This window comes from Acanthopagrus latus, chromosome 20 (genome assembly GCF_904848185.1).
Source record: "Acanthopagrus latus isolate v.2019 chromosome 20, fAcaLat1.1, whole genome shotgun sequence".
Classification (NCBI taxonomy): Eukaryota; Metazoa; Chordata; class Actinopteri; order Spariformes; family Sparidae; genus Acanthopagrus; species Acanthopagrus latus.
Window position 1 is genome coordinate 2367361 of NC_051058.1, and position 22277 is coordinate 2389637.

The following is a 22277-nucleotide window of genomic DNA, read 5'->3' on the forward strand; positions in this document are numbered from 1 at the left end:
AGCAATCTGAACCAATCAACAGTCACTGGCTTACATTAGCAGAACCACACACAGGTTACACAGCAGTGTGTTGACTATCAAATACTGATATTTGTGTTTTTAGATGTTGGAAAATAATTAATTATACCTCCACATACCCTAAGTAACACGGTAAACTGTAGAATGGACACTTCTCACAAGTTAGCATATAAAGTCTCTAGATGTATCTGTGTTTTGTTTTGGTTTCTCAACAAGGACTATGTGTGTCAGTAAAATGGAAGTTTGCACTTCAGTACTGCTCAGCCACTGTCAGCCACAGTCTGTTCACCCTGCTGCCGTCTGTATAAAGATACAGCTGTATCTGCTGTAATACCACCGGACTACAGAGCAGCTCCTGTCCTCAGGATATGAGACTCTTCCTCAACACTCACGCCATAAAACAGAAGCAGGAATGGACCACAGCTTACTTCATTGTACAACCTGTGCTGTAAAATGACAATTAAACGAACATCTAATTTTGAACCTTAAATGTGAATGTATCACTGAATATGGTGCTCTACAGAAGACTGATCTCCACACACACCTCCCCCATCTGCTTGGTAGGCTGGGAGGAAATCTTCTCTCCCAAATCACATTTGATTGGATGAAGGTGTATCACGGCCCCCTGAGTTCAGCACGAGTTACCGAAAACATTCTCACATTCCACCCAAAAATCAGACTTTGATACAAAATACTTTTGAAGTTATTTTCATGACTAATATTAAGCATGTAACAAGGAACGGATCGACAATCTGCTCATGGACACAGGATTCATTTCACTCTGCGTGGAAGAAAAGCATCCCTCTGGGCGTGTGAACTTGATTGACAGGTGTCTCGGCTCAGGGGAACATTTGGTGTTTGTCACAGTTTTGCCACACAGTGTCTGTTGCTTCCTGGGTCCAGATTTTGTGGCTCGTTATCAACCAAGAAGCACTTGATATATCTTTTTTCTTTTACATCATGGCGGGTTGAAAACAAATTCATGGTGGAGAGCCTTAAACCCTGAAACATGGTTGTAAAAGTTGATGGTAAAACATCACCAAACAGTAGCCCAGCGAACGGATCTGAGTCCTGAATGTTCAGCTCAACGCTCCATTTTTGAAAACAGTTGTAGCACAAAGGACACAAGCTTATACAAATGACAGCAGGTTTATCCTTTAACTTGTGACATCTCTTAAAGATTAGCCAAGCTCTATAGAGGCACCAATACCGTTCCATCACCTACCTCCATTTGACTTCTGATGGAGAAGATGCCGGAGAGCACAGACACAAAAAGCAATATAGAAGGGCTCTCTTTGATTTGTACCGTCCTATGACCATTTATCACCACAGTCCAAGTTCAATTAGCCCTTTACTGTCAGCAGAGAAAGACGAGGTCCAGACATGTAAAGAGCTCTTATTTCATTTGGGTCTTTTGGCCTGGCTCTGCTCTGCTTAGCAGAGGAGACAAGTGAGCCAAGCCCATCAGCTCAAATGACACGCATGGAGGGGATAACTGGCAGCGGGCTCGTGAAGAGAGGCTGTGCCGTCCGTTTGATGCACAGCACCGGCGCGCCGCCTTTACTCACTGGCCCTAAATGTCTCAATTTCCCTCCGTTAGGTTGTCATAAACACATCAATACTGGGAGAGAGATAGGATATTAATGCACAAATATATAGTGTAATCTACTTAGCTCGGGGGGAAATTGTTTGTTACCGTGACTGTCTGCCTTGCCAAAGGGAAGGCAGTCAAAACAACATTAAAAAAAAAAAAAAAAAAAGACGATTCGTGTTACATTCGGTGTGTGGATAGTACCCAGCATGCCTGATTCAAAGCCAGGAAGCTCAAGTGAAAAGACAAATTGAGTTAACTGATCGATACATGAATCAAATCGAACAGCTTTTTTCTATTTTTCACGAGTCACATTAGGTCTGGAGATGTGAAGGCACGCTTGTTTAGTATAAAGTGTGACACCTGAGTGCAACTGGTTCAGTTTCTAGGCAACATTCCGAAATGCAGATTGCTGATCATTTCCATCAGACAGGCTGTTATGAAGGTAAGAGATCAGACTTGGCACCTGCTAGAATCAAGCCTCTAGATCCACGAGTGATTCATATCAGTGTCATTGTCAAAGACCAGCTGAAGTCTAATGTCGCCCTAAACTGTCTTGACGCTCTTTACTGTGGAATATAAACCTGAGTTTATTCACCTGTTTCATGTCTGTAATGGGTCGTTTTGACGCAAATTCAACGATAGCATGCAGCATCTAGTGATTGATGCTGCGGGAGGATCTTTTCCGGGACATGAAAACACAAACTGATGCTTTTCTGATTCACCAAATTCAGTCGTATTCGATCTACACGACTGGTTCAGACCCACCAGAGAGGAGCAGTGACTCGGTGGCTGACAGTGGGAGACAGTCGGTGCGGAGTCGCAGATGTGTGGAAGTGAATGTATGAATGAAAACAGCCAACAGCAGGTCTAAAAACAGAAATAGCCTGGCATCAGCTTACTGTCCGCCAACTACACCGCAAGTGAGGCGAGACATCGCTGATCGCAGGAGGAGAAATGCCCTAGTTAGCTCTGACACGGCTATATTTTATTCATAACCATATGACACATGGCGCTTGATGCATCGGCTACCTCCTGGCTCTGTTTCTTATCAATCACAGCCCATTAACACCTTTTATTATCTAAAGAGGAAACACAGGTAACAGACAGCGCTTTATAGATCTCCTCTCACAGCAACACAACAAGCAGAAAAAGCAGAAGATTTACTGTAGCTATTGTGGAAAAAAAAAATGTTGTGTAATACACAAAGCACTGGAGCAGGCAAGCCGGCGTACGCTGCCGACTGACAGCCGAGTCGGTGGTGCCATAGAGATCCGATGTAAACAAACCCAAGGACAGACAGCAAACTTCATAAAACTAATAACTACGCACCGAGTGAAGGGCTTCAGCTCCTTAAAGAAAGCTGGTGACATTTATCAGCTGGTGACGAAAAAGACTTAAAATAACAATGAACATTTCCCGCAACTGTGCTATTTATATGAGGTTTTGTTAACAGCACTAACAGCATCCTCCTCCCACAAGATCAAGACCACTGTGGGTTAAAGGAACAGTCCACCCAACCAGTTACTTACATCTCCTCTCCTCGTGTTGTTGCTGAAGTGTCGTAGTCCACAAAACATTTTTGGAGCTTCACAGCAAAAAACAGCGCTGCAGCGTTCTCCTAAACAACTGAAGCAGCTGGAGGTTTGTTTAAAATAGGAGAAAATCTAGGATCTTTTAAAGCCAATAGCTTCACCATAGCTCCTAAGCTATTTTTGGTTGTTTTTCCTGTTTTAAATAGAGTCTCCAGCTACTTCAGTTGTTTAGCAGAATGCTGCAACTCTATTTCACTGTGAAGCTCTAGGAATGTTTTTCTGGACTACGAAACTTCATCTGACTTTCATCAGCAAGGGGGGGGGATGACTTTTAGTTTTGGGTGTATTGTTCCTTAAAAGGTCACCAAGGACATGTGGCACCTATGCAGACAAGAGATTTACAGAAGCAGAACTAGTGGAATCAGCAGCAGCGCTCCTTGCTACAGCTGACAGGCTGATTAGCTGAGCAGCTAACATAATTAGCCCATAAACTAATGTAAGTAGGCCACTGCACGTTTCCCCTGCCGAAAAGAAGAAGACAATAGCTTGACTTTATTTCACTTTTGATGGCCATGTGACCAAAAAGAGTGACAGACTGTAACTTACTAACAAACCAAGTTCAGACAGAAAGTTAGTGGCTGGTTGTGAGTGGTGGGCTGCTCTCTGGCTGTGGACGGAAGATGACACAAACTCTCCCTGCATAGATTCGTGAGAAATGATTAAAATATAAAAATATAATGTCTTTCTTTTGAATATTCACACAGGAAAATCTGTGGGCAGCAGCAGCAGAAAAAAAAAAAAAAACCTTGCACTTTCATTTCTGCTGGACTTCACGTTATTTATAAACCTTTTTTTTTTTTTTTTTTGTGGTTTTATATGAAACAGGCTCCATGACTGTCTGCCTGCTGTAAATCTACAGTATGTGTGCTGGGACTGTTGAGTGTTGGGTTTGCTGTGTTTATGCAGCAGCCCCACTGGTCAGGCAGGGATGAGTGGCGAGTCTTAAGGAGAACGGCTGGCACAAACCGCAGCTCCGTGCACTGCTGCACCCAGCAACACAGGAAGGAAAACCTAGAAAAAAAAAAAAAACAAGCTCAACACAAGGACAGGCAGCCCTCACCCACGCTCTGTTACTATGGCGATGCTGAAACACAAACGCACACGCCAAACACACACGCCGGACCGAATCTAATCTAGCTGAACTTTAGAGCAACAAAAGGGAGGCCCGGTGAAAATAGCGGAGATGCTATAAATACCAAATGTTTCAGGAAAAATGTTATCAGATGGGTTTGTTTGGAAACGGCCGGCGCTGTGGCGCATTTGAAAGAACCACAGCGCCTGTGGTACAGTCAGAGTGTGTGCCAGGACCGAGCTTTCATTTAGTCATCACGCAGCGAAGACACTGAAAACAAGTCCTGGAGGGTTTCTGTGTCCTCCGTGGCCACTTTTACAACACCACAGCAACAGTACTGCTTTATTTATGAGCCAGGATACAGATGTTTTGATGTTGAGCTAAAAGTTATGAAAAATTAATCATTTTCTCTCTCAGGAAATATTGTGGAACTCCTGTCATATCTGTCTTTCTGGAATATGATCAGTTTACACCCTGTCATATAAAGACAACAGATCTGTCAGATTCTGACAGGGTTTACATTGAGACTATAGTTTTTGATGTTATCTCACTGTTAGTGCATCTAGTAATACCATTACAAGTGGTCAACCGACAGTGTTTAGGAATATAGTTAGAAGGATAAAGCCAGTATCTGATCAATCAACTGATACACACGCACACACACACACATATATTCATATTCTAAATGTTTTATTTCTTTTTTCAATGTAACGCTGTTGACATCAAACCATCCTTGGTCTTAACTTTATTGGAACTGTGAACATTAGGGCCCTCTCTCTGTCCCACCCTCTACGTGATTAGTTACAGTGAGACAGAGTAACTTTTAACAAGACACAAGATCTGGAAACGTGTGATGGAGTGGATTACATCGATTGGAATCTGTTCTACTGACAATGGACGGTGAGCTGCTCCGTGACTGTACTGGCCAGATTACTAAAGAGGATCCTAAAGTGTGCAATTTCATTTCATGAATGGATGGATAGTTGTGTAGCTGGATTATTTAGCTGAGAGAGTGTCACATGGGTAAGTACAGTATTAATTAACACAACATTAACTGAATGGTTTCTGATCCTGCCTGCTTGGCTACCTCAGCGCCCTGTCCCTATTGTGGACATGTTATATATTTGAGACTAGTTAAAGTGAAAAGGGGTGAGACGAGAGAGGTCTGGCTATGCGAGACTAGATGTCACTTGAATGCCACACTTTTCAGCCTGCGGTAAAATCAGCTGTTTCAACTTTTCAAGTCACGACGGGGTGGCAAAGATTAAAGTTAGCCCATATTTTCGAACCTCTTCGCCAGAGTAATGTGCAGAAGAGTGGAGAATTACTAACATCTCTGATGTAACGTTAGTCTCTTAGTCTACATTGAAAAACATGACGTGAATTAAAGTCAGCTGCACACGTATGGCTGCTGCGTAGCTAACGTTAGCGTACAGCAGTAACCTGTCTGTGTCAGATTGTTTACTTTAGATTAAGAAGATTTAGATCGTTTCAGCCCATGTGGGCCTCAAATGATGATGATGACTCCGCATATCCTCCATGCAAACTGGTGACATACTGGCCTGTGTGGTCAGTGGAGGCAGAACTTTGAGGGCACGGCTGAGAGATAAAAGGTGCTTCCACACATGTAGCTCGCTTCATCGTGGTGTCACTTGCTTCAGGTTCACAAATAAAGCAGGACCTGTAAGTCACAGAGACTGACAGGTAACAGTTTTTTTTTTATATTGACATGTAAATTCTGACGGCTGAGAGTGATTGTGCAGCTCTTCAGTGTGGCTCACTGTACGTATTTATTTTGTGGGGTGTCACAAATAAACAAATGATAATAAGCATCCTTAATCATGACTGTAACTAGACTCACAGACCACGTGATATATACTGTATATATAATAATGAACTGCTTTGGCTGGACTGCTCTCCTTTCACACCACAGTTCAAATGGAAGCCGACTAACACCACCTTTTATTAGCAAGGCTCAGTCCGGTTGTTCAGTCCACACTACAGTCCAGGGTGCTATCCTCAAACAACTCCACAATGACAAATGCTTTATTTTATAGATTCCAAAAACTGTCACTAATGATGCAAAAATATAATATTAGTAAGTGTGTGCTACAGCAGCAAAGGAGGAAGTCAGGTGTCATAGAATAAAGAGCAACAACTTCTGCATTAAGGATGAGGTCGGAGTGAATGGATGCTTAAAACAACCACAGGACTTTCACCCAGGAGACCAAACCAAATAGTTTGGTTAGGTTTAGGTTAGGTTTCAATTAGGTTAGATGTTTTCCTAAACCTAACCCAACCAAATAGTTTGGTTAGGTTTAGGAAAACATCTTTCGAATAAGATACATCTTTTGAATAAGTTATGTTAACTTTCTTGTAAGGTGTATTCCTCCCCTTTTCAATGAAACTCTTACTGAATAAAATGAAGCACAAACCCGTGAACAAAATGCCAGGAGGGAGTAAACAGCACAATACAGACAGATTATGAGGAAGCAGTTCCTGAACAGCACTCGTGATACCCTGAATTGCATGATAGCTTACCAATCCATCCCTGAAAGTTGTTCCTACATCGCCAAGCTGCATACATTTTGCCATGAAACACTCTGAGGTCAGTTTCGATGTGCCACACTCTGGTGAGTATAAGAATGCAGAAACGTTCCTACAGGAGGGCAAATTGTCAATCCGTCTGTGGGACTGGTGAGCACTGTGTCTGTGATCGTACACCTTAAACCTTTATTACATCCTGAAGTCAGAGACACATGAGAGCTGCCAGGACCACATATTAGTATCATCAGTCAGGTTTTACAGTGAGGTCACCCAGGGATAGTAAAGACAGGCTATGCTGCCATGTCTGCGGAACAGAGGAGGGCATTAAGCTGTTTCTGTGCCAGTGTGTGTGCATGTGTGTGTGTGTGTGCGTTTGTGTGTGCACAGGGAGACACTGAGTGGCGATTGTGTTGACAGAAACAAGGCACTATCAGCAGCATCAGTTCCTCCACGCCCCCTGTCTCTCACTGGTACCATCCCTGCTGTGCCGACAAAATGGAAGTTTAACTCCATTACCGACTGATGAAGTTGCTCAGGTGTCTTTTTTCTTCTGATAAATACAAGCTCCACCACGGAACATTTCTAATGAAAAACGATGTTTGATTCTTAATCCAAGGTGTAGCTGGGGAAATCTGTTTGTGCGAGGCAACAGATTAAATCTGGTAAATGAACGTTTCGAAGCACGTGTGTCGGAGAGTCTCAGGAGTGATCTCACAGACACGCGTTTGAGCTTTTTGTTTTAAGAGGTTCAGTCTTTATGTGAAACAAACAAACAGAAGCAAACCGCAAATTCTGGTGATAATTCCTCACTATACAGGAAGACTGTGTGCACGTTAACTACAGTAGGCACAGTAGGTAAGTTTAGCTTCAAACACAAAGTCAGACCGATTTTGTGGTTTAGCACTGAAGTATGTTAACAACAAGCAGTTGGGGCTTGTTTACAACCTGTCTAGAATCAGTTACGCTCTAAAACTATGTCACAGTGCACAACACCAGCCTGCACTGGCTGTGAGTACTGCAGCTGTAAGCAGTAGTACTGTAGACACTTCTGTCACAAACTAATGTCGCTAACTCCCCATAAGTTAGCGACAGGTAACCCCTCTCACTCCCCTTCATAATGGCTCTTTCTACATGTTAGCTGTTAAGCTATAAGCTGTGTAACTGAATCAGCTTCAGGGTGATAGCAAGCGTATTTTTAAATATATCTTTAAGCTGTTTTCCTCAATTTTCCAACTATATGCTAAGCTACACCAACCACATCCTGGCTGTAGTTCACCTACAGATATTATGATTAATACGCATCCCTATTAAGAGCAAAATGTGTCTTGGGCTGTTACATTTCATCACCTCTTACCATTGTTGGTGGTGTTGACGTAGTATCGCCGCCCTTGTGGAGACATGTAGCATCTCCACTGAGGAGGCAGGGGGTCCTTGAGGTCCTCGACAGGAAGCTGACTCAGGGATGCTGTCTTCTGTCAAAACAGAAAAGGCAATCAAAAACATTAGCGACCACAAATGAGCTCATCGACACACTGGAGGTGAACTTAAACACATCATTGGATCCGAAGACACAGATTTATTTGTCAGAACTGCTGCAGTCAAAAGAAGTAAAAACAAAAAAAAAAAAAGAAAGAAAAAAACTGGACCACTGAAGAAGAGACTACACAAGAGATGCAGTAAAAATGTGCAGCACTCAGCTCGAGTTCAATGAGGTTCTCATTTCCTCAAGCATTTCACAACCAGCGACCAATGACATCATAGCAGAGCAGGCTGAGCTGCGCCACTGCTGCACAAAGAACAACAGAGCGGCTCTGCAGTCGGGCTGAGACCCCGAGCTCCAACGCACAGCCCGAGAACACAAGAGAGCATGTAGGCAAGCTGCACACATCTGCTGCCGATTAGCGGGAAAACAACAGGCTGAGGCCGCTGTAACACATTGTGGAGATGCTGTTTGGAGACTTGGGAGAGTCAGATGAAATTCCATATCAGCTACAGTTACACCACATCGTAACATATCAGGACCAAGCCAAGTCACTCAAGCATCTAGAAGACGCTTGTTTTAGTAGGTGCAATGAAACTCAATCCAGTCTCTGGAGGATACGTATGATTCAACACAACACCGTGAGAGGAGGAGGCAGCTTGGCAACCATCATAGACAGAAATGACCATTCACTAGCCCCATCTCTGAACAGAGACTGTCCAATCACAGCTTCACAATCAGTGTTCGATTTCTCAGCACGCTGAAGTTGTGGTCATGATGCTCCTAAACACATGCTCAATATAGATTTGATGTATTTATTTTGTATTCATTTTCTAAACAAAAAAGAAGAGAAAATATGGAAGGAGTTTATCAAACTGCTCTAGTGTATGCCGCAAATGTGCTGGTCTGTCTAACTAGCTCACTCAGTGTATAGTTCACCACTATGCCCTGCTTTAGATTAGATTAGAAACCACAGTCACTCTCCACTCACTCACTCAAACTGCCTTGTTCTTAAAGGAGCCATACCATTCATATATTCTAGGAAGCCAGGAAGCTAAATGTAGCTTCATGTCAGGAGTAGCCCCAGTAGATAAGAGTCAGCATGCTGTCCTGACTGCCAGACAAAGTTCCAACCAAGGCAGAATCTTTGATGTTCTTAAACCAAGCAGGAGGCTCTGGGTCAGTGCAGCTTTTTGCATGATTGAGGAAGCCAGGAATGAATGAACCTGACACATCTGAATTCTCCTGGACCAGGGTGGATGATGGGAAATAAGAATGCTACTCATTATCATAAGACACTGACACACAGCAGAGGATGGATAAACTGTCCCCAGAGGTAAAAGCTGCATCACCTCTGAGAATGAAGTCATTCTCCGCCCTCACAAGATGAAGAACCAGAGCTCCCTGGTCCCACAGGACTGGAGACTATGAATCCATGTCAGCCCCGGGTGACTTATGACTGCATGTAATTACACAGTCCCTGACAGCATGGCAGCAATGTTTTCCCTTTGATGGTCTCGATGGTCACTGTTATATTTGTCCTTCGTGCGCCTTTGAATAGCGCTGTAATTTCCTACTGCAGTGCAAAGTAGTCATGGATGAAACTATAGATAAACTCCAACATGCCATTAAAGAAAAATATGAGCCCTTTCCAATCGTGTCAGTGATACTGGATCACATGTTTATGCTCTGAAGAAGAGATGGAATAGAAAAAAAGTCAATAACAGAGCCAAACCACAGTTACAGTTACAGCAGAGTCAAGTGCTGCAGAACATGAGTGTGCGCAGAGGCATGGCGCCCTTCACACAGAACATGGACCATAACACATTTGTCTCCACTGCTCTAGTGTGTAAGTGGCTGAAAACAGGAGCAGACTGATCTACTGGGGGGCCCCCACGGCAAAAATGAATAGCTGGCCTCTACTGCCCCCCCCATCTTCCATCCACTCTAATGTGTGTACCATCTCATTCAAGATAGCTTAACACTGATTCATTTAAGGATATGCATCAGTGTAATTCACAATATACAGGTGTTGACACAGAGGGCCACACAGGACTGGTCATAATAAAGCAGGCACCATCCAAAGGCCCTCATCATTTCAATGCATATTTTGTGATTTTGTATATTACCAAATCAACCTTTGCCGAACGAATGTGCTTTTAATCAACTGACCACAAAGAAATGGATGCACAGTTAACCTGAGGTATTCTGGTCTAGGTGATAACCAAGATGGTTATCAAGTCTTGAAAGTTCCTGTCTCGTCGTATAAATCACTGATCCAGAACCAGTATTCTGTGTGTCATGGCCCTGGATGTCCTCTCTGATGGAACCCACATGTTCAGCTGCTCAGGGGTTCATGGAGTATCGGCAATCTCTTCAGTGACTTTTACTGTGGTAATATGGCGAAAGGTCACGTGACTTTATTTTTTCTATTCTACAGTCTCCATTAAATTAAAACAAAATTAGAATAAAGTCTGCCCCCAGCTGCTCTGAGACCACTGTTCCAGAGCAGGAATACCTCAACATTTCTGGATGATACACATAGCTGTTTGAGCTCAGAGAGTGAGATAACCGGATCGATACATATCTCGTGTCTGTGTGTGTCAGAACGGGTTAACCCAGATCAGTACAAAGAGTAGACGAGAGGAAAACAGAAACAGAGAGTGTGGCTTTTTGCCGACTTCACAAAATACAACTACCACGGCCTCTGAAGCACAGGAATGTACATACTGTGTGTAATCTTTTAAAAATGTGCACAATTGATTTTTTTTATTGATTTATACATTTCCATCTGTTTGCATGTGACTCACTGGCTGAACTTCAGAGGACTTTAGAGGATTTTTCACCTCATTTTTGTGGCCAGCTGTTTTCCGCTGCTCCCACTGTTTATGCTTTAAAAATGAATGCTTCCCATAATGTTCAACTACTCTGTTACTCAGTAACATAACATGGCCCTAGTGTTTTTTGTTTTTTTTTATGTGTCCTGCACCGGTGGACTAGTCAGTGCGAGAAATCACTCTGATTGGCTGTTAAGCGAAGCCAATCATCGAATGAGACAGTAAATGGAAAAAGAAAGGGAAAGCCCCTTGAGCCTGATGCTGTAGTATAACCCTGTAGTACCCATGAGACCAGCAGCTAAATGGCGCCATTTGCAATTCATTTTTTATCAGACATATTCTCAGTTAGAAGTAGCTATATATAGTGTGAAAAACCACATTAGCCTTAACATAACAATCTGCAGTCCTGAGTCATCTAGTTTCCCTTTTTTGATTGGTGAACACAGACTACTGACACCTGGTGGAATGGAGACTTATCTCCTCTCACGCAAACACAGAACATATGAGCTCGTTGGCCATTGGCTGCAGTCTTTGCATTGTTTCCAAGCCCAGCTTTTTGGCCGTCACCACTATGATGACTGCCTTTAAAAGTCACCTACTGAGTTTAGGGATGGGTCATGTGGACATTAACGGCTATGGACGGCGTATTTTGTACTGTGGTGTCCATGTAGAACAAAATAGAAGTGAATTTGCTGGGAAAAAATAACTGTTGAACTCAACAAGAATGTCTGACTTTTGGCTGCTGTTGCAAACTTCATCACATGCAGGTGTCATATAAAAATCGAGCATTGTTCTATGAGCCAACCCTGCATGAGGCTGTATTGTCATCATTGGTCCCTGAACAGCTGAAATACCTCGGTTCAACCAGATTCCGATCCAGGGTCACTCTTCCTGGTGACTTTCCTTCAGACTTCCTGTTGTGTGGTCACATGTTCATTATCAGTGAAATTATACCACAGTATTGTTTTTTCCTCCAAGCTAAGCAGTTATGGCTCTCAGAAGCAGGCAGACAGATGGGAGTGGGACGCAGATAATATGCAAAAATCTTGGACGTGAAGACGATTTAGGTTGTTGACGTGGTTCGTTTCCAGTGATACAATTTCAAAAAAAAAAAAAAAAAAAAAAAAATTGTTTGTGAGTCTCGTGCGGCGGTTTGTGTCTCTTGAAACATCCCACAGATCTGCTTCAAAACGGGGCGACGCTTCGACCGAACACCGAGTTTAAATTCTCCTCCCTGACAGAGTGTGTGACAGACCTGGCAGTCCTGTCAAGCACATCAAAATAAACACACATGAGTGAGAGAATGGGAGCACCTTGGCGGTGGGGTAGCGTGACGGATCTCAGAGCCAGCTTGTCTCAGCATATGCAACGTTAAATAATGCACCATTCCAGATGGTTAACCTTCTAAACCTCAGACTGCCTTTGGCTCCACATTCACAGCGTGCCAGAAGAGCCCCTGGCAGAGAACACAAGGACTCATCCCGGGCTGCGATGACTGAGGAGCGACCACAACAATCACTGCTGCTGTCTGTGCGATCCGCAGACGCTCGACATGTCTCTACTCCAGTCGTGAGGGATGAACTTTTCAAGTCAACCTGTGTTAGTCATTACAGCAGTCACTCGAGAAGCGCGCAGAAAAGATAACAGCATCTAGGAGCGCAATCACTTTCTTCCCCAATAGATTGTGGGCTGGTGAAATGTGCTTTCATTAAAATGTCACCATCAGATACTAAATATGATGAATATGAGGGGGATGTTTTTTTTTTTTGGTTTTTTTTTTCATAATTATGTCCAGATTGCTCAGATGAATGATTTCCTACATTTTCCAAAACAACTTCAAACAACCTTTTTAAGATTGAAGGCGTTTTCGCATAAAGCTGACAGCAAAGAAGAAGAAGAAGAAGAAGAAGAAAAAGAAGAGGAGGAGTGACATGCAACTAAAACCCAGAGTGGAATTCAAACGTGGTTGTGGTTAAAGAATACATCTTCATCGCTGTGCCACCACAACACGCTGACATCCAACATGACACAACATAAACCTGTCGCTCTAAAACTACTGTAGCAAAGACTGAAGAATGAAGCATCTGTGATCGTCACTGCATCCCGTGCTGAGAGTGGTGGCTAGAATCTCAACGCTGCTGAATTAGTGTGTGGGCATTACTGTTGGTGGAGATATCGCTCTCGTATGTGATGGATTAAGGAACATCACAGCTGTTACAGCCCTTGTTCTTTTATTGTGAGTGACTCACAAGTGACGTTTACATGATTTTGTCATGACTAAAATAAATTCTAATTGTCCCTAAAAGGGGAAATGTGGCCGTCACTCAGAAGTCATAAAGGCAGTCATAAAAAACGTCAGCGATGAAACAGAAATGGCTGCAACATTCAGGCAAAAATACAGAACAACACGGTGACTGTTAGGAACTGTTTAGATTTTACTGTAACGGATATAGGCTACTTCTTTGTCCCCAGACTCCCTCAACAAATGTCTCATTTTAGTGAGCTGTCTCTGACTAATTCTTCATTATTTGGGACTTTCTTGTGAATTAAAAAAAAAAAAAGTTCTACATCAACGTCTTTTTCTGTGTAAAAAAACATGGTGTCTGTTTGTTCCGGTGATGTATGAGTTTATTTAATACGGAGCTGCTCCTATCAATGATTTTTTGTTACAAAAGAATCAACAGATTTAGTGTAATGTGAAGCATTGTTCAGGTTTGAGATCAGGCCCACCACACGCAGGAAACTGAAGGTTAGGTTTGTTGGAGTGAACAGGCTCCAATAAATCTACTGTACACACAAATTCCCAATGCCAAACAGCAGGCTGGCAACAAGCAACTAGTTAGCAACTAGCCACTAAATATGGTAGAGATGAGTTGAAGTTGAGCAGTAAACCAAAAGAGTGAGGAGTTTTTAAATAATCAATAAAGTTTATCAGCTGTTTCTATGTAGAGATACCCATATCTTTCCTGCTGCTGGAGGATCGCTGCAGGTAATGTCATTAATATGTTCCTCATCAAGGATGTATTTCATCCTCTCATCACACCTGTTATTGATCAGGATGACTTTTTATGATCCCATCCCATCTGATCCACAAACTGAGATTCACAGAGGGAAGCAGCAGTGCTCCTCCACCTCTGTTTAATATCAGTGTTGTTTTTTTTTTCATATGCAGTCAAATAGTGTTGTTGAATGGACAGATGATCACATCCCTTTCCCTCTGTGAAGACGAGTGCCACTGTTTAATAGCAATGCTTTTCTCCCATTCCCTTTAAGAGCCACACCTGGCTCCTAAAAGGAATGGGACATGATGCTCTGATTGGTCGCCCAGTGGTGGTGGCCCGCCCACCCAGAGCGCACATTTTCTCCTGGCCTAGACGACAATGAAGCTAAATACAACCCTTCTGCTGTGCGCCTTCCTTTGTGCCCAGATGATCTGCTGATAGCAACCCAGACGATCTTACTAGCAACTCTGACCTGCACGCGCCCTGACTGCACTTACACCATGTGCCTTAGACCAGGCACCATAGATCGTTTAAAAAGGGGCCCTCTAAGTTCAAAAATGGATACTTCAACACAAAAACTAATTAATTACAGAGGTCAAAATCATGATTCCAGTTATTTAATATCTACCCGCTGAATCCAATCATTGGTTTGTACATTGGTAATATTCCTGAGGATATTTGAACAATTCCTTTAATCATCTTTGCTTCACAGTGTTGTGGCTGCAGAAGAACTGTAGTATGTCAAATGTTTACGATGCTAAAAAAGAAGAAACCGAATACTTCAATGGTCTTCCTGGTATTATAAACAGATCCCAGCCCTTTCTTTCTCAGATTATAGACATTTCCCACACATCCCCAAACTCACACAGCATCTCTTATTATGGAAAATAAAATACCTCATGGTCTCTCTATTTCAGTGACACTGGCTCTCTGCCTGGAAAACCAAGAATAATTTGTTAAATCCCTTTGGAAAATGCTTTTAAATAAATAGCCAGCCTCGCTCTGAGGTCAGTCACAGAATAACAACAGTGTAGTAAACTTGATTGTTAGCCTTTCACCTTGATTTTAACAGCCTCAGCTCAGACCTGCACTCGTGAATACTTCTGAAGTTCAAACACAGGGCATTTTCTGACTGGTAAAAACAAATGTGGCATAATTGACTTCACAATAGGGAATTGAAAACATGACATCATTTAAAGGTCAGGGAAGAGAAACAGCGATTAAAAATGAATATTTGGATCCAAAAACCACTCCCTAAAGACCAAACATACACAACTTGATAAGTCAGGAGAACGAGTATTTATAGTGGTAAATATTTCCACCATTGAGCAACAACCAAACACTGAGTCGTCAGCGTTCAGGAGTTTCGCAGCGTTTCTACACAGACACCGATTGTCCTGAAAAGGTGAGTCATCAGATGCAACTGTCGCCGTCTGCGATCACATGGATGGTGAAACGCGGGTCACCCACTCACTGGCTGTGTGGAGGAGGAGCAATGTGCAGCCTCAGTGGTCCAGAGTTTCGACAGCCTGGATTACTGGAGAGGACTAACGTTTAGCTGTCCTCACACATGCCCGAGTGACTCAGCGCCTCCTGACTTGTGACAGAGGGCGGCAGCGCGTGGACATGTGCAATTTTGCATGGCGCAGCAGTGAGGGAGCTTTTTGATGCCATGTCGCTGTGACTTCAACTAAAATTGACCTCTGGTGACCCCCGGGGAAACATCTGGATTCAGGAAGAGGCGAGTGTGTAGGGGTCAAGGTCTGTAAGAGCAGCTGTCCAGTTTCCAGCTGGAAGGATACAGAGGAGGAGAGGGTTCCTGAAACATGAACGCGAGCTGCTGATGATGTGGGAGCGATCCTACGGGACAGCATCGGAGGCCGCGTGAAAAACAAGGTCTTTATGCAGCTCGTGTAGTTTTATACTCCAGATGATCCTGCAGGTGAATTCGGCACCAAACACTGACAAAGCATGATTCATAACAGTGACAATGGATCGCAGTTATTTTCTTTGCAATAAAACGTGTCAGCACCAGCATGTTGATCGCACATGTCATCGCAGGATGTACAGTTTGTCGCCAGTGATGGTCAGCCAGGCTCCCTCGGCATCAGATCGTGCAGTGAAGTCTGCGTCGTCGTTGCCAGTTTGTAGTTAAACATAAGCCGGCAATCCAGTGCAATTGAACATGAATCTGAGCAGGCTACAAGCTACAGGTTTTAAACCTGAAGGCCACCGTTTTTTACCACAGTATTCATCACATAACCTCATTTTAAGAGGCACAACAGTGGTCCTTATCACCGTTAAGGCGTTTCAGCCATCCATGAAGTTTAATCTACTTATCATGCGGGGAGAGTGTAATATTACACTGATCAATATCACAGCAGGGCGTCGGTATTAACAAGCGAGCACTGGGCGCGGGAAGTGTTTTGTTTTTGTCCCGTAGCCGTTGGGCTGTCGACAAAATTTGGCCAGATTAGTTGGATCGCAACCCGAAAGACATAATTAACAAAAAAGAGGCTCAGTCGTTTATTGATGGTCACAGGACAGATGAAAAACAGCCAAAGCAACATATTGGACGCCTCACGACGTCCTGACGAAAATACAAGAATGTCTAGAATTTTTTGCCCTCTGTGTGTTCTGTGACTTTGACCCCAGAGTGCGAGCACAGGTGACTCTTCCACACTCAACTGTGAACATGGTTAGGCCAAAACAAATTTGCGCTGGTTCCGTCAGATGGTGCACTCTGAAGTCGATCCCTAGCTACCCATAGGGGAACATCTATGGACATCATTTATGTCAGGACAGACAGAATGCTGCGATCGGTGTAGTTCGCTATTTGTGTCAGCTACACAGTCTCAGCCTCAACCAGACAGATACAGCAGCTCAGTCTGCGGCTTTAAACTTCAAACTGTGACTCTCTAGTGGCAGTTCTGTATCTATTGTGTTATACACTTTCAAAATATAGCTTGCTGAGAGATATTTCACATATTTAGACACATTGTGAATTCTGCACTGTTAAACATCGTGAAATGTTCACAGCTTGTTTAGGTTAAGCCACCAAAACAGGTTTAGAAAAGGATCCGATCTCTGGGTTTAAATGACTACGTAACATACCTAAGCGAATAAGGCAAGATACCTTCCAAAGTCAAACAGTGGACTCCTGGTCCAGCCACCCGAACCCTCTCCCAACATCAACTCTCTCTACCACTGCACTCGAAGAACGCCTATACAAATAACACCAGAAAAATGTATGTATGTAAGCCTGCCTAATCAGTGAAGAAGGTGATATTAAACATCTTTCACAAGGTTTTTACCATTTGCAACCGATCCACTGTTACTGATGCTCCGTTGCTCCCTCTATGAACAACCTGTGAGCTCCCCGAGCGACTGCTTGATCAAATTCCGCTTCAGTCCTTATTACCTAAGAGGAAAGTGTCCAAATAAGACCCTAGGGATACCTGCAAGATGTTTTCAGTGTGAACCTAATCAGGTCTTCACTTCATTTCAAAATGAGGGTGGCACAGCTACACGGTTCAGACGTTTCATACTGTGTACGGGCGTGCGCGCCTTGAGGAGAAACCAAACAAATTCCAGCTGTATACATACTGGAGCAGAGCTGTAAACAGCCACAAGCGAGCACACAGTCACACACGAGTCTCCTCATGATGCGAGAGGGTGGGCCGTCTCGAGTCTGCAGCTTCTGCTCAGTAGTGTCGAGGCACACGGTGAATGCGGACTGTGATGTTTTTCTCCCCTGCTCGCTTCTTCTCCTCCCTCGTCGTGTCAGAGGAACAGAGGTGTGACGGACAGGGGAAGTGTCTGTTTCCTATTATTCCCTCCGAAATACCTCCACCTTCCTTTTCTGTGGCAACACCGGCATATCTCCGGGTTACCGGGAAGTTCACACGCAAATGCTGATGCTAGTGTCTGTGAGAAAAGACACTGTCACAATACATCACTTAATCACTACGATGTGCTGTCGCTGTCACTGATTAATACAAATCTGATACCTGTTGAAGCTCAAGTTTAGTTCTCAGCTCAACACGGAGCTCTGAATGGTTTACTCTGAAATGATGATATATTTAAATCTCTTTAATTTTTTTTCAAAAATGTCATTCTGAAATCAGGGAGTCGAGCTTTTTTTGCCTCACGCGCAACCCAGCAGCTTCCACAGGAATGAACAGGCTCCGTCTCTGGGGCTCAATCTATATTTCAGTTATCATATCCGTGCCACAGGAACATAGCCTGAAGTCCAGCAAGATGGAGAAAAGAGATCACACACATTTTGGATCTTCTCGCAACTTGTAATATGCACGACCAGTAGTTAATGGTGGCTAGTGACAGTTAATGTTGTGGTTATATTTAAAAATGCCGTTTGGCTCAGTGGGTGTAGCAGGCGTCCCATGTACAGAGGCTTTGTCCTGTCGCTGCAGCAGCCCCGGGTTCGAGTCCCGGCCTCGCGCCTTTTGCTGCGTGTCACTCCCCCTCTCTCTCATCCTCTCTCCTGTCGTAACTTAAGCTGTTCTATCAATAAAGCTGATAAAGGCCAAAAAAATATACCTTAAAAAAAAAAAAAAGGACGGTGGTTTGGATTTTTTTCAGCCAATACCTATAATGGATAATTACCTGCTTTTCATGGCCGATGACGAGAAGAACCAATCATTTCACATCTTGTGTCTTAATGAAGTTCCTAACCTGTTGTTCATGCACAGCTGAGGACAGGAAAGGCTAAGATGTAGAAAGCTAAGAGAATTGATTAAACCTTCCATTGCCATCGTGTTGTCTCCCTCTGGAACTGTAACATTTGTCAGCGATCACATGCCCGGCCGTGAAGCCTACACTGCATTCTTCCTCTTCTTCTGATGGCAAACCAGCTTTAAAGGAGCATATTGCCACCTACTGTATCAAAGTGTGTAGACGCTGTAGTTATTAACTCAATAAATTTAGCTTCGTATTAGAGGCTCTATTCATTGGCTATAATTTCATTACCCACTGAGAGACAATTAATATAAACGTTTTCTACAAAATATATATACATATATATATATATATATATATACTATATTATACTATATTATATTATATTATATTATACTCATATATATATATCTCATCATCATCTTGGGCTTTAAGGAACTGTGATGATAATTTTTCACTTTTGTCTGACTAACTATATCTAATTATAGAGCAACCTAAATGACAGATTGATTAATCAGCAAATACATATAATCAGCATTATAACAATATAGCCCTCGTGAGTGTACTGTATCCTGCTTTCCCTCTACTTTTATGGAAAAAGTTGTAATAATTTGAAATGTATCAAGTTTTATCCTGTACATCCAAAGGCTTAAACAACAAGAGAAGAGTGTCCGTGCTGTAGGAACCAATGACATATACTGACAGGACAATTTGAGCCTCAGTTCTGAGGTAGCTGAAGCTATTTACATGGCACGTCTGTAGTTGCGGCCTGTTATCAACAGGCCTCGGCCAAAACTGTGACGCTAACCTCGTTCCCGGGAGGTCTGAAGCCGAGTCGAGAGCCTCTGGGATCACTCAGTGGGCGTTCAGGCCTCGTGTGAGAAATACAGTCGGGGAGAAATTTCTCACATGTACTCTGGCCGCAAACTACAAGACCTAGAGAGAAGAATGCGTCAAGATACGGAGAGACTGAGCTGGAGTGAATGGAGGAGGAGGAGGAGGAGGAGTGAAAGAATGAAGGAGTCCATAGAGAGAGACAGAGTGAGACGGGGAGAGAGCGATGGGGGCTGTGGAGCGTATCTTTATTTGGGAGACATTGTTTTGGTTTTGGGCAGATGTGGGAGTCTGAAGCGGAGCCGCATTCCCACATGGAGACACTTCAGACACTCGGAGACGGGGAGGGATGCACATGCCTGCGCGAGCATGCACTCGGTCGCACATGTATGCAGCGCATGAGCACATATGTTCACACAAACTGTCATCGGTGACTGCTGACTGCCTCAGCGCTGGTTTCATGCATGCTGGCGTGAGCGTGTGCAGGCTGGCATGGTCAGTATGGCTAACAAAGAATGTTTTGTTCCAATCCCGCCCCATCCACTTTACGTGACTTTCTCAAGCCTTGTCCAAGCTTCTACTTCAGCCATACAGTTACAGCACTGCACATGAAGGCGCGTGCTCTACAGTGTGCAGATCTTATCGTCACAGGCCTGCTTATGTTCTCAAGATCTGATATGGTACGCTTTACACTCAAGTACTAAACTCGCTGAGCACTCCGCAGTGAATAATGTATTTCTCGCCGTGACCAGTTGATAGCGATTGCAGGGTTTTGCAACTCCAGACGTCCTGGTTGTGTCCACATGAGTCAGGTCAGCTTTAAGCCTAATGCACACTATCCTCCTCTTTCAAAGAGATGCAGCCTAATTCTTGAGCATGCATGCCAGTGGTTAAGACTGTGTGTATACTGTTGGGAAATAACTACTGGTAGACTTCTGTGGTCGCACTGAAACCGGGTTTTCCCACCTGATCTGGATTTCCCCCTTCAAATGTCCCATGGTCCCCCATTCTTCTCAAAGCACCAAGCATGTGAATGTACGTAATATTCTGATGTTCACTGGGGACAAAGTTCTTGTATCAGATTTAACATTAATGATGTAGTTCTGCTGGTTTCATCAATGTGTGACCTTCAGGGTGCACTGCAGCAGTTTACAGTGTGATGGTACATGGTACAGAAAATTTCAGACTGGGAACTGAGTTGCTGCCCAAAGTGATGAGCTTCAGTAGCTCAGGGTTTTCCTGAAGTGGATTAAATGGATCTTCAGATCCAACGGTAGAACGGTTCAGTGAGGTAGCAGTTACGCCAGAGTTGTACCAGACTATGCTAACAGCTCAAAGTTCATTAAGCGTATATGCCAACCATGGACATGAGCTGGGGGTTTCTTGTATCAGTGGGTGTCTTTGCTTACCCTTAAGTCATCACACTTAAAAGGTTCCAGGTCAAGGTGCTACAAAAATACTGTAAAAGTATCAAAATGCTAAATCCACCCACAACCCCATAGTCACAAATTGTGGATTTAAATGAGCCGTCAGAACTTTGGGACGGGTCGGTTGGTACAGTCACCACCCTTCACCACACTCAGGAAAGGCCATGGTTGCAAAAAACAATGGCAGAACTGATGTAGAAACAAGGTGGGTGTTCCCTGCTCAGGCCTGTGAGAGCTGACCAATCCAGTTATCCAGCTATCACAAGCTGTTTTTATACCGGACAGAAATTTGGTCGTCCTTTTTGAAGCTAGGTCCATGGATTTAGACAGAGGGCAGTAAATTGGGGACCTGTTTTGGTCCGCCAATTTGCCGCCTGGAGGGTGCACTTATTTCCGCCTCGACTGCTAACTTAATCTGAGCCGTCAATGTGCCGGTAATTGCGTGAGATGGGCGGAGGTGTCGATGATGTGCACCGTTGTGCGACCCCCAGCCGGGGAGTTTTAAAACCAGGAAACAGCTGATCACAGCAGTCAGTCCATCATTTCATTCGCGGACGTCAAGATGAGCAACTGGAAAGCTGCTGAGATCCAGGAGATACTAGCGTCTCCTCGGTCTCTGTAGCTGTTTGGTTGTCTTAGCTTGTTGTTTTAGTGGCAAGCTACGAACGGTCGCTACTTTCAAATTAAAAGCCCCCCCACTAAGAGCCCAGTTCTAAACTCCAATGGGGTGCAATGTAAGGCTCTTATTTTGAAGACAAATTCATTGTTACTGTTCACTTCTTCACGTCACGTCACATGTTGGAGGCTTTTGGAAAAGGAGGAATATTACGCCTGCATTTTAGAAGGACAAGGCGGCAGATTGCTGCCCTTACCTTGGAGCAAATATGCCACCTTTTCTATTTAAAAAGGGCTACAGGGAGCAGTAGAGGTCCTGCAGCAACAGACAGTACTTTTCATGTTTTTTGAACATCATAGCTTGTAAACATTTTCTAGATGACACCCAGAAAATAACTATGAACCTGAAAATGAGATAATATGTGACCTTTAAAGAAGCCCTTAGCTCAACAGGGTGAAACACCAAAATGGACTGTCCAAATTGTGTGACACCATTCCTAACATGTTTTTCAACATCTGCAATCAAGAGTCCCAGTAGCTGTATTTGAATAACTCACCTTC

At 43.6% G+C, this 22277-nt stretch overlaps 1 protein-coding gene across 6 annotated transcripts in view; it reads right to left on the reverse strand.

Moving 5' to 3' along the window:
• Nucleotides 1-22277, reverse strand: part of LOC119009362 (growth arrest-specific protein 7-like) — a 59082-nt gene that overhangs the window by 27432 nt on the left and 9373 nt on the right. The window contains exons 2-3 of one of the 6 annotated variants that reach the window (XM_037080519.1): nt 8178-8292; nt 4171-4215 (exon numbers count right to left, since the gene is read on the reverse strand). In XM_037080519.1, the coding sequence (XP_036936414.1) occupies nt 4171-4215; nt 8178-8292 (160 nt within the window). Of the gene's footprint in view, nt 1-3141; nt 3160-3750; nt 4216-8177; nt 8296-22277 lie in introns of those variants that run through there. The other 5 variants (XM_037080518.1, XM_037080523.1, XM_037080522.1 and 2 more) reach the window with 5 other exon arrangements.